This window comes from Eptatretus burgeri, chromosome 8 (genome assembly GCF_056783735.1).
Source record: "Eptatretus burgeri isolate ZD-2024b chromosome 8, Ebu_testis_v1, whole genome shotgun sequence".
NCBI classification, from domain to species: domain Eukaryota; kingdom Metazoa; phylum Chordata; class Myxini; order Myxiniformes; family Myxinidae; genus Eptatretus; species Eptatretus burgeri.
Window position 1 is genome coordinate 41,798,062 of NC_140968.1, and position 18,544 is coordinate 41,816,605.

At 39.7% G+C, this 18,544-nt stretch overlaps 1 protein-coding gene across 7 annotated transcripts in view; it reads left to right on the forward strand.

Moving 5' to 3' along the window:
• The window catches only part of RBMS1 (RNA binding motif single stranded interacting protein 1), a 424,513-nt gene that overhangs the window by 331,948 nt on the left and 74,021 nt on the right, over window positions 1-18,544 (forward strand). For all 7 annotated transcript variants that reach the window (XM_085891735.1, XM_085891738.1, XM_085891741.1 and 4 more), the window contains 2 exons: window positions 14,167-14,324; window positions 15,862-15,941. In XM_085891735.1, coding sequence (XP_085747861.1) covers window positions 14,167-14,324; window positions 15,862-15,941 — 238 coding nt within the window. The remainder of the gene's footprint in view (window positions 1-14,166; window positions 14,325-15,861; window positions 15,942-18,544) is intronic.

The following is an 18,544-nucleotide window of genomic DNA, read 5'->3' on the forward strand; positions in this document are numbered from 1 at the left end:
AAGTAGTCTTGTAAAACCTCCTGTCAGGTGAGGCCAGGTGAGGATTTGGGCAGAAACATCAACGGCACATGGGACAGCACTATGCGCTTTCCAAAGGACAGCACCATGAACTATTTGGCTGCAAGTTATGGTGGCGAGGTTGGCTGCGGATCACTGGAGAGACATGGATAAATCATGGGAATACATACAACACACAATTGACAAGTCAAAGATGAAACAAGGGAAGATAGGACAGATGTGGTGTGAGATCCTTGCTGTTGGTGAAATTTTCAAGGAAATTAGTTTTTAAGGTCGTACCTGACTCGATAGTTTAATGGTTATTAGAATGTCTGATGTGAGTCTCGGAGGTTGGCAGTTCGAACCCTGGTGGAGTCATACCCAAAGACTTTTCAAATGGTATGTGCTGCTTCCTTACTTGATGCTCAAGATTTTTATTCATATATATATATATATATATATATATATATATATATATATATATATATATATATATATATATATATATATATATATATATGTGATGTTGAAGCTGTGGAGGAGCTCACATTAAAAAACTAGCGAGCATGGCTGAACGATCATATTTGGCAATCATAATGCTGGTTTTGATGGGACTAAGGGCCTCCTCCTGCATCAAAGTTCCTTGTCGGGGATAATCCTCATCCACACCAAAATGGTACACCGGAAGCGTACTGTGTTCATAGCACGTTATTTAAATGGACGCTTTTTCTCTGGAGAAGCAGAAGGAGCCGCAATAAACTTTTGAATTAACTGTGTGGACTTGAAAATAACCTCTTATGAAAGGTGTTTGTCACATATATGTGAAAATTAGCAATTGTAATGGATCGAAGTGTTGTTGGGAGCAGGAGAGATATATTAAGTAAATTCGAGAGCTGATTGTGGGTGTCTGTTGAAGCAACTCTTGACAATTTGTGCTTGTTTCACCATTTTGTATACACTATGGCATGGCTTATGTACATCTCAATCAAGATATTATATTTGACAAATATGTTATTCCAAAGAAAATATTATTAAATGACTCAAGCCATTATATTTCGGTCTGAAATCAAAATGCATATAATTTTGTTGTAGGACTTATGCAAGCTTTTATATGTGATACTTCCAGATGTTCAGTGTGATGAGTGCGAAGTGTTGCAACCACAGAATCAAAACGTGCAATGTTCGTAACAAGTATCAATTTGGAACGACGACAGATTCAGGAAGCCCAAAAGGTCAGACGTTCATGGACACAAGACACCACTTTCATCACAGCTTTATTTTAGAGGACTCCCTGAACTAAGCCGTAATCTTACAGTATTAAAGCTCTCTCCATGCTTGTATGGATAAACATAGCATCACGTCGCTTCGCTCATTACCAAATCAAACCCAACGTTTATCAATGATTCCTTCTTCCAAGTAGAGAATCACATTGAAAGAACACCTTGGTTTTGTCGTAAATTTTGAGTTGATGCGTGATTCTTTGACATGGATGAAACTAAAGCAGCTGGTTTAAGATAAACAGAGAATATTAAGCTTGATCCAAGCAATGAAAACGGCATCCCAAATTTGCATTGACATTTATTTCATTGCACGTGAAAAAGGATCGAAAGAGTCAGGAATAAAACATGCATGATGGACGTCTGTTATCGGCATTTGATTGTGTTCGAGTCCGGGTTGTTGCTTGTGGATGGACGTTCAAGTCTGAATGCAGCCACATGGCAAATCTTGGAAATGATGAGCAGTGGTGAAAAGAAATCATGCTGCTCTTGCAACATGTGCATCTATGCCAATTAAAACACAGGTTGCCTTAGTTGTGATGTCGTCAATTAAAATTCCACATCTAACGAATGATCGGAGGAACAAAGCCATCAGTATGCTGAATCGTGGAATCAGTCAAGAAAGAGTTGCTCGACACTTTCATGTCCACCACTTAACAGTTTCTAGGCTACAGAATCGATACAGAGCCACAAAAGGGGTCAGCAACCATCCTCGTCCTTGTCCTGGTGCACAGCGTGTGACGTCAGCAAGACAAGACTGAAACATCATCATCATTCACCTCCACAACCGCTTCAGCACAGTATGAGAAATGGCCAGAACCGCCATTGGAACAATGGGACGAGTCATCAGTGACAAATCTTGACACATCAACACCGACTTGCACGACAACGATGGGCACCAGCAGCAGCTGGTGGTAACTTGGGTGGGAGATGGTGGGCAAACGTCATCCTTTTTGATTAATCGAGGTTCTATGCGGGTTTTTGAGATGGACATTTTCGCGTGTACCATCGGCAAAGACACCATTTCACTCAGGGCTGCATTACTGAGCAAGACCGTTTTGGAGGTGGTGGTGTTATGGTTTGGAGAGCAATCATCAAATTAACCCTCCACGGAATGTTGCAGAGCTTACTGCAGCTTCACAGTTCCATTGGACAGTAATACCACAATCTCTGACCTGCCGCCTGTGTTTATCCATGCCCTGTAGACTTCAAGCACGCATCACTGCCCATGGTGATCACACTCGATATTGTCTCGATGGACCGCTGCAAAGTTAGACATTTTTGTGATGACACGTGCACATTATAATCTCCCAGTCTCTGTGCAGATTCTGCAGGACTGTCCTTGACAAATCTCATATGATTGCATACATTGATCTTTTTTTATGCCTCTGCTGATAAAGTCGCCGGAGGCATTATGTTTTCAGGTTGTCTGTCCGTACGTATTTATGTACGTCCGTCCATGCTAATTTTATGTTTTCTCTGCAACCACTTATCCGAATGACACAAAATTTTAACGTAGGTATAACTACTCATGTATAATGGTATCATGATAATTATGATGTCATAGGTCATGTGGTGTGGCAGCCATATTGGAGAAAAAAACGAAAAACTTTGGGATCTCTGTACCTCCAAAACCTCTTCATGGAATTTTTTTTTTAAACTTCGCACATGTCTGGTATTCCTCATGGGGAACAGCATGATTTTTTGATGATGTCATAATTGCAAATGTTGAATGCTTTATCTGATCAGTATGAAAGTTTTTGGGGGTGATCTATCCATCCAATCATTCGAACGTGGTGTTGGCTTCGTGGTTAGGGTGGTGGCTTGGGATCCTAGGGTCTTGAGTTCAAGCCCCGTTGTCTGCTGAATGAACACCAGGGAGTTGACTCAGCCTTTCATCCTTCTGAGGTTGGCAAAATAAGTACCAGTGTAGCAGCCAAAAGGCTGCACACGAAGGGAAGGAGTATTGACAGATTTATTAAATCTGGTATTGGTGTGGTGCAGGTATGATGGGCCGAATGGCCTCCTCCTGCACATAAATTCCTTGTAATCATTGTAAATTAGGGTTAAATTGTATGGGGGGGGGGAATTCATGACGTCGTCAGTCACGTGGTTCTGTAGCCATTTTTTTTTTTTTACCATAAAAACCTTCAAAAATCTTCTCCGAAATGGTTGAACAGATTGTGGCGAAACTTTACAGGTATGATCGCCTATCCATGGGGAACAAAAAGTTCTCCACCTATGATGTCATTGGCCGCTTGGTTTGGCAGCTATGATTTTTTTTGAAGAATATAACTTTTTAAAAATCTTCTTTTCCAGAACACGTTGACAGATCAAGGTGAAACTTCACCCACATGTTCTCCAAGCTTTGGGGATACCAGGGTTTTCACAAATTAATCAATAGATAACACAGTCTGACAGCCATATTGGTTTGAACAAAAATCTTTAAAAAATTATTTTTCTTGAACCACTTCATCAATCGATGTTAAACGTCACAATTATGATCTAGTAGGGATGGGAAATGTAATTTTTAAAATTTCAACCTGATCAGACATATGGTTGGGCAGCCAAAATTATTTAATATTTTGAATCTTGGTTCAGGGATTTAAATCAATCTTGGTACAAGTATGTATAATGATGTAATGATGTGGGCGGAGGCATATCTGGCAATGTCACGACATCAAAGAGTGCCCTTCTAGTTTCACATGCCATGAAATAAATGTCAAAATTTTAATTTGGTACGAGGTTTCATTGCCTCTCAGTATATATAAAAGAACATATTAAACCTGCAGCGAAGATGATAATTTAATATTGTTAAAGTTTATGTTGACCTTTTGAAATGTGCTGAACAAAATGCTTAGAATTTAGTAAACGCAAAATCGTCCTGAGATATTGATACAAAATTGCTTATGAAGGACATCCTTTTGTTTTGTTTTTTTGCTTCATTTTGTGCCCCAGACTGTGAGAATATAAGCAAATTTAAGTTCAAACATCATTAAAGAAACCCCTTTGCATCTGACTTCATCAGTGCCAGGAAGCTGTAATAGCCTGACCTTAACCAACGTGGAAAACGAGCCATGTAATGATAAAACTTGGGGTCATTCTTATTGCTGTAATGCGAGCAATGAGGCTGTTACATCCTTTGCATGAAAGAGCATGAGTTGCCAAATAGCTGCAAGTATATGGTTTGATGCACCATGAGAGTAATACAATTTATCCTGTTTCTTGGGGCAGGTGTCATATGGAACTACCGAAAGTAAAAGATGATTTTTAATTGCAGTGCAAATTGCATTGTTTCGGACAAGTGCTTTTTTTATTTTCATGAATCAAACTTGTTTCTTACACCACTTCTCTCAATGCGGAGTACTCATGCGCTTGCTCTTGCAGAACTCCTTAAAGAGGACCGATAACAAGTTAGTAACACTCATGCTGCCTGTGGTCAAAACACATTAGGAGGAGAAAGGGGTGAGGTGAAAGTGTGGCCTTTGCTCAAAGGCACTCACTTTTTTGGCACAGTCAAGGTTATTACCATAGTTATTACATATGTGCAGAAGATACAGTCAACTAAGGTACTATTAATCAGGTTTGCAGTACAATTGAGTTGGATTAACAACAATATATGTATATATATATATATATATATATATATATATATATATATATATATATATATATATATATATATATATATATATATATATATATATATATACATATACATACATATATACTTGACTGTGGCGATTGCAGTGGTTGGGATGATACATTATTTAAAAAGGAAAAAAGGCACATCCAACAGTCAAGGTTTTTATACATACAGGGACTCCTCAATTTCTGCTTGAAATGTGTTCCTAAAAAGCTGAATGCAAAATGAAAAAAACATAAATCGAAAACGATTTTCCCATAGGCATGATGTTATAAATTGAAGATGCATTCCAGGAGGAAAATTTCCTATCCTCATCTGACTTTAACCTAAGTAAAGACAGTAAATGTGTAAACACAGTTCCTGTAAATAAATATGAAAGACATAATAACGAAGTCAATGAAAAAGAACGTAAATAATTGTATAAATGTAGAACATGGAAAATAATTGGGGATGAGATAGATGGCAGTACACTGACTGCTTCCTTGAAGCCCTGGATGGAAGAGTGAGGCAGAACAGTCTCTTGAAGGTAATTCCATGGGCAGGAGAAGCTCGGAATAAATGATTTGAGGTGTGCAGTGAGTCTGGATATTGAGAGTTTAACCAGTAGCGGTTACTAGAAGAAGGTGTGCATCCTTGTATAGATAAAGGGGGTTGGAGGACTGATAGAGCAGAGGGAGTAAGAGCAGAGAATAGACAGTCAAAAACGAAGAGACAACCGACCTACCTGTGATTTGAGAGCAACAAACGCTGTGCTTCGGCCTCATCACGGGAGATCCCAATAATTTGAGAGCCCTTGTTTCACTTATCTTTGAATTCCAATATTTGCTGAGATATTTTCCAAATGGCCCTCAGGGCTGACAGGATGGCCTCAATGTACGGACAATCCCCTCTAAGCTGTCTAGCCTGGGTTTGAATCCCAACTCAACTATAAACTGTCATCCCAGTGATTCATCAACGTGTGTGCCATCCCTCGGATGGACGTTAAACGAGAATTCCATCTGCCAGCATTCGTTGCTGGATGGTAAAGATCACAAGGTGTCCTCGAAGAGTCAGCGAGCTATCGCCAGCACCATGAAGAAGGTATCAGCAGCACAGCCGCGCCCTCAGCCAATGTTGCTACTCCGCAGCCTTGTGCTGCATACAAACTCAGAAAAAGAATGACCCTCAAAAACTCTCACTTATCTTCAAATTTAGATTGCTTTCGGGCATGTGTATATATGAAGTAAGAGACAGCGGAGTTGTTAGGTGTTTGGACCAGCGTTACGGAGAATTATAGTGGAGTAAAAGGGTTTTTCACCTGTATCACTTATCCCATTCAAATTTATTTCCCACTTTATGTGCTCTACTATCTTTCAAGCAACAAATAAAAGCAGGTCAGCTTCAATATGTCCCTCTAAATTCCAACTCTGAGGGTTCACTTTGGTCTTAAGTTCTTGCTTTGCTAACATGGAGCCTGTCTTTGATATGTGAACAAAATTTTCTAATTTTCTCATGTCCTTTTTCCTGATGGAAAGGGTATTTTCTCATGAAGGGTGACATCATTATTAGGGAGAAGGGGAGGGGAAGTTTTCTACCAAGCATTATGGAGTATTGTGAAGAGAGGGGTTGTCCAAACTTGCTGTGAATGTGTATTGCATTATATGAATGGCCCTTAAGTGGATGTAACCATACAAACTGCTATCTCAGATGTGTGGTATTGTGTTGTCCTATCTCTCCAGACTGGACCTCGCATCCACAGCACATGATGCTATATTTTTGGATTACAGAGCTATGTAATTGATTTTTCCAGACAGGATGGAGCTCATCATGGCCAGGATTGTCCTGACATGATTTTCTTTCACCAACTCAGATATATAAACAAGATAAATGGATTATATGCACAGCAGATTAGGTGTGTGTGTGTGTGTGTGTGTGTGTGTGTGTGTGTGTGTGTGTGTGTGTGTGTGTGTGTGTGTGTGTGTGTGTGTGTGTGTGTGTGTGTGTGTGTGTGTGTGTGTGTGTGTGTGTGTGTGTGTGTGTGTGTGTGTGTGTGCGCGCGCGCGTGCACGTATATATCTGCCTCAGTAGGACTGATTGTGTCCACTGATGGATAAAGGTTGAACTGTTGTATGCATTGTAATGTCATATCCTGGTAGGTTGCCATTGCTTGTGCACACTGAGTGTACCTTGGGGGGGGGGGCACCACCAGGGTCAGATTTAAGGAAGGACCAACGGGACATTTGTCCAGGGGGCCCACAAAAAACATATGATACATTTATTCATTTATTTATAAAGCTTGTACAATTTATTCCCTTGTTGACCCAAAAGTAGCAAAGCCAGGGAAGTGGTATTGGGGTCACATCTGCTATGAAAGGCTGGCAATTCGACTTTCCCCATCCAATTTTGATAAATTTGTGTTCACTTTCCGTCAAAATCACTTTATCAATTTGATATCACTTTATTAATCTCTAACTGATATAATTACCTCCATCCACCGAAGGTGGACGGAGGTTGTGTTTTCACCCCTATCTGTTTATTTGTGAACAAAATATCTCAAGAAGTTGTGCGTGGATTCAGACGAAATTTGGTGGAGAGCTTGGGTATGTGAGGAGGAAATGATTAGATTTTGGTGAAAATCTGGATCCGGATCTGAGAATTTTTTTCGTGATTCTTCACAATTGAGTGATCGGGCTAAAACGATATATTGTACGATATCTCAAAAAGTTGTTGATGGATTGGGACGAAACTTGGTGGACAGATTGGGTATGTAACAAGGAAGAACTGCTTCGATTTTAGTGAAGATCCGAATCCGGATCCAGAGCCGAGAATTTTTCAAGTGATTTTTCACCATTGAGTGATCGAGCTAAAACGATATAGAGCACAACATCTCAAAAAGTCATGGATGGATTCGGATGAAACTTGGTGGAGAGGTTAGTATGTAACAAGAAAGAAATGATTCGATTTTGGTGAAGATCTGAATCCATATCTGATAATTTTTTGAGTGATTATAATTCACCATTGAGTGATGGACTAATCGATATATAGCATGATATCTCAAAAAGTTTGTACGGATTCGGACGAAACTTGGTGGATGAGTTGGTTAGATGACAACAACAAGCCGATTAAATTTTAGTTCAGAACTGAATCCAGATCCGGCCTATCAGTGGGATACAGAATGTAAACTAATAGTCCAGGAGCCCAGAAGGCTTATTCAAGTGAAAAGCGCCAGACCGTTTGACCTCATGGGCTGATCATCCACCAACATCACAAAAATGCATTGCTGCCGGGTCTGACCCGTGGCTTTCCCTCTGAAATCACTCAACTAGTGACGCCATTACTGAAAAACCGAATTTCCTCAATATCTAGCAAACTATGCATGATAATATCACGAATAAGGTGTCCACGCCTATGGTTTCATGGTCAATCATTACCCTGATGCTATGCATATTGCTAGAAAATGTATAGTTTACCATGTACATGCATGGTTCATCCACTAAATTAGCGACACCATTACCGAAACCTCACTATCTGAAAAACTGTGCCTGATAATATCACAAATAAGGTGTCTATACCGATATTTTTATCGTCAATCATTACCCTGACACATTGCGTTATTACTGGCAAATGTGTAGTTTACCATGTAAATGTGTAGCCCACCCGCTCATTAAGCGACGCCATTACCGAACAACGATATATGGAAAACTTGCAAATGTGCAGTTCACATAATTAACTTGATGTCCTCTTGGCATTACAAGTCTTCTCTGTCATTTTCGTCACTCTCATCACTGTCCTCACTCTAAGCATTATCTGACTCTTCCTCATCTACTGAATTATCTTCCACGCCATCCCCATCATCCTCATGTGGGCCTGTGAGGGACTCTGGAACTGAACTTCCTGGATACCAGTCTGGTTCAAAGCAGTTTTGAGACAACTTCCATCCATAGTCTGTCGGATTCGCCCCACCAGTTGGATCTGTCTGATCAGCTCTCTTCCAGATTATTGCCACATAGTGCGCCCTTTTCATATGATTACCAAGTGTCTTGGCGCACGGGTGAAGAGAGGCACAGTTTATCTTCTGTATTCTGGCAAAGGGCTCCTTTTCGTCACCACCACCCATTCGCATGAATGCCTTGTATCTGGCTTCATTAATGTCAGAGGTTTTGAAGCCATACAGCACGCAGACAAAGGATGTAACTGCTTGGACGTCTACCTCCTCAGCTGTTAGAGATAGCAATGCCATCACATGAGCTACATCTGACTCCATCCATTGGAAGGATGCCCTTTCTGTCGAAACGCGATGTGAAATCACAACCAGTCAAGGCATGAAGGCCGATTAGTGCTTCAGTGATACCAGTCTGTTTCTTATCAAGAATGTCAGCTAGTTTAGTGACATCAATGTACCTTCGGTGGTTGCCAGATCCATAGTCCATGATGATGTCGATTCCTTCCGACCTTCAAGAAAGCCCAAGCAGAATGATGAAGACGTCTGTATCAGTGGACCTTACTTGAATGTTACCAATGGAAATGTTGTTTGCGTGAAAGGCAATGAGTGTCAGCTTCTTCATGTCGATATTGGAGGTCATTTGGTTCCTCTATTTGCAGCACATCATCCTCGTTGTTCTTCTTCTCCAAACACACACCACCATGTGAAAGATGCAGTGTTTTTTTTCCAAGAATTGAACCATATTGGAGCTTCTTCCATTCCTCCATTACAAACTGGGCAAACTCTTCCTTGAATGATCCACTTTTGAGTAACTCTGTGCCACTCTGTCACTGAGCCTGGTCAGGTCCAGTAATGATGAATGATTGAGGAGTAGTTGAACAACGCAGGTTTCACTTGGCATCTTTGATTGATGGTGACTGGTACTTTTCGAGCACTAAATGTATTTGCTCCCCATGATACAAACATACTTTTGCCAAAAGATCCTTTGCCATTGTTGCATATGGGGATTTGCTGTGCTGCAGCATGGTTTAATGGAGGGCAACACCGCCATCAATCACTGCAGCTGTTATTGGGGGAAGACTGTTGTCATCGAGAAACACTTCCTGTCTGCTTTCAAGTTTCTTTGTGAGAGATGTCTTGTCCGTCTTCAGGGCACGTTTCTTTTCTCCTCTTTCTTTGCAAATTATACAAACGGGGCGTCATTTGCCATGATCTGTAAATAACAAAAAGGGACAGAGACCAATGCATTATTTGCCACAATGTAACAAAAGACAGAGATGGTACGACTCTGGTAGGCAACTTTCAGGGTGAACTCAACATTTTCAAGCACTAGAGTTGGCATTGTAATATTTCACCATAAAAACATGGGTATAGACACCTTATTTGTGATATTATCATGCAGTGCTTTTCAGATATTAATGAAAATGGGGTTTTCCACAATGGCGTTGCTAACTGAGTGGGTGAACTAAACATTTACACGGTAAACTATACATTTTCTAGCAATAATGCGGGTGTCATTGTAATGATTGACCATTAAAACATAGGTGTAGACACCTTATTCATTATATTATGATGCATATTTTTTCCAGATATTGAGCAAAATAGGTTTATCGGTAATGGCGTCACTAATTGAGTGATTTCGGGAGGAAAGCCCTGGGTTAGACCCGGCAGCAATGCATTTTTGTGATGTCGGTGGATGACCCCATCAGCCCATGAGGTCAAACGTTCCGGCGATTTTCACTTGAATAAACCTTCTGTGCTCCTGGACTATAATCAGCTCGGTGGAGGTATGCTCTCTCGCGAGTGCCATGAAAATATTTTTTACTTTTAATTTAGCTTCTGTTCAAAGAAAGTTTTGTCATGAAATGTTTATATATCTATACACAGTAATGCTCTTTTTATTTTTGTCCCCTTCCCACTACATTTCAAGGCTAGTGGCAGGATTTGGGGGGGGGGGGGCTCTACTACTACTCGAATGTCACAGGGGCTGTTGAACTTAAATCCGGCTCTGACCACCACTATAATGGGACCAGTATAGGCCTCATCACTGGTAATTGGAGAAATTGGGCATTTGAATTGAGTGCTGGCACAAAATTGCCTACTTTTGAAGAAAAAAAACCGAATGAGATATTTAATGGCCACCAACAAATGTTGGCAGACGGGATCCTCCCTTAACGTCCCATCCAACAGCCAGCTCATTCATTCATGTAATGTGCTCTGCCGATGCAGCACCAGTTTAAGTTTATAATTGGGTCAGAATCATAACCAGGATGGATAGCGCAAAGGTGAGTTTTCCACCTCATCGACCTCGTCACCTCCATTAAGTTGGCCACAGAAACTGTAGAATGGTTGAAAATGTTTGCCTGATCCATTGACATTTTAATTTGACAGTGATGAGCAAGAAAAAGAAAAATAATGGGAAATTTTCACATCTATCATTTTTCTAGAAAACTTTAGCATCATTCCGTTTTTCATTGTGAGTGTAGATGGACTGAGCAATTCTTCATTCTGGCAGATACACACAGAGGAGAAACATCAATGGCAAAATGTCCCGAGAACAGCAGAAAGAATAAACAAATTCGTGATTGTTTTGTCCAAAAAGCAAAATAGCTGCATAAGAGGTGAATGACATGAGGCCAGCAGTCTTGGAAACACCTTTCTTGAGCAACACGTTTAAAGACTGCAAAAAGAAAAGCAGTTGCAGGTTTGCAGCATTAACTGGTATTATAACTTGCTGTTATAAGGGAAAATATGCTGGGAGAGAGAGAGAAGGGGATGGACACACACACACACACACACACTTTCCCGACTGCATGGATCATTAGATCATTATCTGGGCACCGTTCTTCCTCGAGGTTTTGATCCTTTCAGCCCAGGACCTCTCCAAATAGCAGATCCACAACCTCAGTCACGGATCCACATCAGTAGATTACCCACATCAGTAGATCCACAACCTCAGTTGTGTCCAGACAGTCAGCCAACCCATCAATGTAACATCACTAATCAAACCTTACTCACTGGAGGATTTAATATATTATCATATAGTTACAACTCCCATCACACATTCCATTATATGATAATATATTAAATCATGCACATCTTACCTCAAATATAACACGTCCACCAACCAGCACGACCAAACTGACCCAAACTGTGATTCAAACATTCAAACTGTTATTTATAATGGCTTTTCTAGATGTTACACTGTCTCCAAACAACCAGTGAAAATGGTTTAAAAAATTTCAATGGTGCATTTATATAAATAATTCATTAATAATATTGTTACTATTCATATTGTATTTCACTAATTATTTTTGCTGTCGTTTTATGATCTTGAAGTAAACTTGTTTTAATTTGCTAACTGCAGCTCCCTGTGTTAGTAAACGTCTGACTGGTTGTTTTAATCTATTGATAAGTTCAGTGCTGTGTGTGGTTGTTCTCACAGTCCTAATTACTTCACCTGCAACTCTACCAAAGAATAGCTTCTTAGGAATATTTCTGTCTGAGAAAGGCATTCTTACAATGTCGAATGGAAAAGCATCTCGTTTATCAAATAATTTGTTGTGGAATTTAATACTAGTGATATTGATTTGTAATTCCAAAAAAGAAACTGAAATTTGAGTTTAGTTTTCCTTATTTAATTCGAGTTCTTTTGGATCTATGTCATCATGAAGCTGATCAAATACAAACCCTTCATTAATTGTTAGTAAATCAATGAATCTGAAGATGTTTCCAGACCTTCGTGCAGTTGTTAGTTTATTCCTGCACATGTTCTGGACCCAATCAGACTCCTACATGTACAGGAACAAATTTGCAAAGAAAGGAGCCGGATCTGAACGCAAGGGTATCCCCACTCTCTGGTGGAGTATCTTGTTACCAAATGTTAAGAAACTGTTGTTTCGGAGAAATCGAACACTTTCTTGAAGTTTATATTTTTTTGAAAAACGACATGGATATTCATTTTCCTTTACAGACCAGTTTGCTCCTTTTTGATAAACTTTAATGTATACTTCATTACCTCCTGCAAATGCTTTATCTACCGCTCTGTCCAATGCGATTACAAGCTTGTCATGTGGAATGTTGGTGTATAATTTAGAAAAATCATCAGTTGATAGACATTTAGCCTTATCCTTGTTTTTAATGTTGTGGACACTGTCGATTACAGGTTTGGAATTATTGATGATCCGGAATTTCTTAATACCGGAATAAAACCTCGCCTTTTCATGGAAGTTTTTCAAGCATTTATAAATTAGTTTCATCACCACTGTAATACTACCTGACAATGGTTTCAAACTGCATTCTCTACTTGCTTGATGAACCTCATCTTACAAGGGTTTTTATGCATTTTTGGGCGATCCAGAAAAGGCACTCAGGTGGCAGTTATTTGGAGAATGTTTCAGTGGTGATCACACACACACACACACACACACACACACACACACACACACACACACACACACACACACACACACACGCACACGCACACACAGAACTCAGGTCGCAGCCATCTGGAGAATGTTTTGGAGAAAGCTTTGCTTAACCCAATCCATCTTCCAAGGACTGTGGAAAGCTGTGGACCGTTGGAATAAAATAAATTCTTGAAGTTCTAGAGCTTGGTTAACTGAAATTTATAGCCTCAAATAACTTCTTCATAAGAATGTGAGATCACAACTTCACGATTTGAAGATCAAGGCAGAAGGATTTCATCAATGTGGGATTTTTTTTACAACAGCACTCAGACTCCATGACCTTTCAGAAGTACATGCTTGGTACAGCCAAGATAGCATTGGCTATCATCAAAGACATGACCAGCATTACATTTGGCAAACTGCCAAGAATTATGGAATGTGCTTGCTCCCAGATCTAGGATAGGGATGCTTAGTGACTTGTGCAAAGTCAGTTTGAAACCAAATCGATCTGATTATTCAAATGTGAATGTGCCACCCTTGTGACTCAATTACCATAAAACTCTTGTTTTTGCATATTTGTATTAAATAAGGAAAGTATTGTGATTAGGAGGTTTGTTGTAAATTTTAAAAAGTGTTCACAAAATTAAATTCCTGGAAATTGACACTGACATATGCACGTATGCGAGAGTGTATAACTGTATGCATATAGACCACTCGCTCTCACAGTTCACTCATACTTTAAGGAATGGTGTCTCCTGGTAACTTGAAAAAATATTTATCTCTTTCCCCCCCCTCTCTCTCTCCCTCCCCCCCCTTCTCTCTCTCTCTCTCTCTCTCTCTCTCTCTCTCTCTCTCTCTCTCTCTCTCTCTCTCTCTCTCTCTCTCTCTCTCTCTCTCTCTCCCTCTCTCTCACAGCAACAGGAGCAAGACCCCACCAATCTATACATCTCTAACTTGCCGCTTACCATGGATGAGCAGGAACTCGAGGCTCTACTGAAGCCATTCGGCCAGGTTGTCTCAACACGCATTCTCAGGGATGCCAATGGTTCCAGCCGTGGTGTGGGTTTTGCACGGTGAGTCCTCTAACGTTAACAATCAATGAGAGACAGATAAATGTGCACTGATAATGTATTATTCTTTTTTCAAAATGCTAGTTAGCATTTTATATAAAGGCCATTTTGTCCATATGTGCATAATCTTGTGTTTTATGGAAAAACTAATAAAGTAAATGCAATTATTGATGGAGGCGTGAGTTTAGATTGTAAGTGGTAAACTGGTAACATCTTGAATGTATGGTTCACAGGACCCAATAATTAATTGCATTATTAAGGAGGAGAATAATGGTGGTGGACACCCAGCACGCCATTGAAAGAGCATTATGGTGTTTACCAAAAGTCGTGAATGACTGCTTAATGAAGTATCAATCCTTGTCAAGTTGCAAATTCCATCACAGGGTAATTTTCCACTGAATAACTATGGGAATCGACACCTGTGAGGGCATTGGAACAAAATTTTACCAATGCCTACATCAAGTCACACTTCTGCCGTGTGATGACAAAACCTAGCAAGTCCGGTTTTGGTCAAATTTGAGTTAGACCCATATCTGGACTTACTAGGTTTTTCCTGTCCTCCAAGTGTACTTAAATTAAATATAGCATGAGCATTCACTTCGATAATGTTATGGCAAAACCTAGCAAGTTCACAGTTACCCTACAAAAGTGTTGGAAAAACCTAGTAAGTCATTTACCATCAATATCAACAGCATGATTTGGATAAAACTTTGTCCTAAAACAACTTACATATAATAATGATATAATATGACAAAATAAAGCTATATTGATATCTGGTATCCTCATCCCATGACGCCAATGTTTTTCCTTGATAACTCAAATTGTCTGGAGCCGGACTTGCTAGGTTTTGCCATCACACGGCAGACTTGTCACAGTTTCATCAAGTCACAGTTTATTTTTCCTTGATAACTCAAATTGTCTGGAGCCGGACTTGCTAGGTTTTGCCATCACACGGCAGACTTGTCACAGTTTCATCAAGTCACAGTTTATTACTTTGTCCTCTGAGGCAACTCGGGGTGCTATGCAAACTTCAAACCCAACTTATTTTCCAGCGATATCTATCTGTGCACTTCTCCACCCCATGATCTGATCTTACATTGAGCAACATGAAATCTTCTATTCATGATCAAATTGGACAAGGTTTTATCCTCACAAGTGATTTATTAAAAACAAAGAATCAATTCAAATATTCCCATCCCACATTTGCAACTGCGGATGGAAAAGGACCAACGGAGCACTACGGTACCATAATGATCATAATTTCTGACCTGCATACTGTTAATGGATAAATAATTCTACACAAGTTCCTTTATCCTTCAATTGTGAGAGCTCAAACCAAACCATTTATTAGAAAATGACAGCATGTCTGGCAAATGCAAGTATAATGATGATGCTCTGAAAGCAAATTTGTTTGTTAATTTTGATTTGTCATTTTACCCCCTATCCCTCTACATGTATTCTTGGATACTTTCCCCTGATATTATGGCCTTACACATGAAAACGCAGTGCATTTGATTTTTCTTTTCTTGGATTTTTTTAGGATGGAGTCTACAGAGAAATGTGAAGCTGTCATTCAGCACTTCAATGGAAAATTCATCCAAACCCAACCCAGTATCCCAGGTATCCCACAAAGTCTTCTCTTGACCTTTGAAGCCTGTTGGAAAGTCTAAATTTTGATTATTTCAAAGAGTGAAGAGAAGTTATATTTTGAAACTGAGATGAGTCATGCAAATTCAACAAATATATGGAGCTTTCAAAATGTACTCAGAACGAGATACTCACAATCGTCGAAGAAACACCAAATCGGTATTCTTTTTCAATATGTGTATACATATATATATATATATATATATATATATATATATATATATATATATATATATATGTATATATATACATTGAGTAAGGAAATATCTTTCTTACTAATTATATATCTAATTTATAAAGCTCATTCTCACCACTCACTGACTCACTCACTGAATGACATTGTCGCAGTGCTGGCGGCCCAGGTTCATCGTCCTGACCCAATATGTTGGGACAGGTGGTTATCACCTGATGAATACAGGTATGTCAACACGAATCTGTTTCCGAATTTATATATATATATATATATATATATATATATATATATATATATATATATATATATATATATATATATATATATACACAAATATAGAAATATATCTTCTTCTTTCGGCTGCTCCTGTTAGGGGTCGCCACAGCGGATCATCCATATGATCCGCATAGTGATTTGGCATATGTTTTACACTGGATGCCCTTCCTGACGCAACCCTGGTCGCCTCTTACGACACAGGGTTCTGGTACACCTATTTTAAGCGGGGTATACACCGGCCCAGTACACTGGGATTCATTTCGCCAACCTCGGAAGGATGACAGGCTGAGTCGACCCCCTGGTGTTATACGACTTGGTATATACATATATATGTACATACATACATACACATACATGTATACATATATGCAGTATATATATATATATATATATATATATATATATATATATATATATATATGCAGTATATATCTGTATATATATATATATATATATATATATGCAGTATATATATATATATATATATGCAGTATATATATATATATATATATATATATATATATATATATATATATATATATATATATATATATATATATATAACCAAGGAAACATATTTGTGTTGACATACCTGTATTCATCAGCGCTAATTTTGGTTACTTTGACTTTATCGATTGACATCGAGATATGGGCAAAATTATATATTGTTATGGCTGTGGAAATTCACAGAACACCATATAGGTCCTTAGTTCATTATGCCGATAAGTCCGTGTTCAGTTAGATTTCCCCACCGTTGTTTAATGGAAATTATTTGTGTGCACAGGGCTGTGAACCTTTGAGATAGTGTTTTTCTTTTTCTATCGCTATTTTGGACCAACCACACTTCAACCGCAAACCACAACAACCACCATTACAACAACCAACATCGCTCCCAAATAACCACAATGCCAACCACGCCACCATCACCACAACCAAGTCACCACCACCAACGTCGCTCTCGACCACCGCTTCGCGGCGGTCTCCACACGCCAAAACACGGCCCTCTCCGTTAATGTAAACCGTCTTGACGAAGCGAAGGAAACCAGAGGAGTTCCGATGGCACGCGGATTTTCCTGCCTGATTCTCCCTAGACGTGTGTCAATTCTGATTCTCTCGGCCTCCGTGAGGCGTGTGGGGAGGGGGCGAGAGGACACGCCCCTTTTCTGGAAGGTTCCCGCAGGTTCTGGAAGGAGGGAGGGGCGTGGTGTGAGCAATATATGGGCATGCAGGACGCCAGGTCTGGCAGCTCGTGTGTTTTTCTCGTCGGCTCGAGAGCTCTTGAGGGTGCCATATGGGCTGGGAGTGTGCACGTTTGAGTTTCGTTGCTATGCAGCGGCCTAAAAACCACGTTTTAAGAACCCAAACGGCAACTGACGTAGCGCGGCTTCTATGATAGGTAGAGCGACCAGACCAACTCCTGCCTATTCCTTGCATCCCATCTAGTTATCGCACCAGTGTAACGTTCCTCTATCTCTCATAATTTCCGAATGGCAGCCCTCCGAATGCGGAAAGGTGGTGAACCAGGGAATATGTTAAGTGACATTGACCTCGGAAACCGTCGATGGCGGAATGTTCAAATTCGGTGTATGGATAGAGTTTAATAACTACTACAAAATTGAACCACAGCATTTTTCCAGATGCGATCACCAAGGGTGTCAGGGCTGAAATACGCAAAATTCGAAAAAATACTTTTTCTCGACCTACGTTCACTATTTTCAATACTTCTCCTACAGTTTTGAATGTGGAGAAACGAGACTTTGGAATTAAACACTTCGAAATATTAAGAAAATTTTACTCGAGCCGATTTTTGATTTAGGTTTTATTTTTCAAAGGGTAGTCCTGTGAGGAGTGCCAGTTGGCAAAATACGCAATAGGAAAAATATTGCCAGGCAGAGGAACAATTATATGTGAACCAATACGTCTTGGCAATGAATCTTCGTCGGTGGATCGGTCAGAATGAAAAGCATCATATCCAGCGCTTCGATCCTAGCGGATCCCTCGTTGCCTACCGGCTTGTATGAATGTATGTCTGTATATATGTAAGTGCATATGTAAGTATATATGTACGTATGTCTGTATATATGTATGTATATCTCCGTTCCCTCCC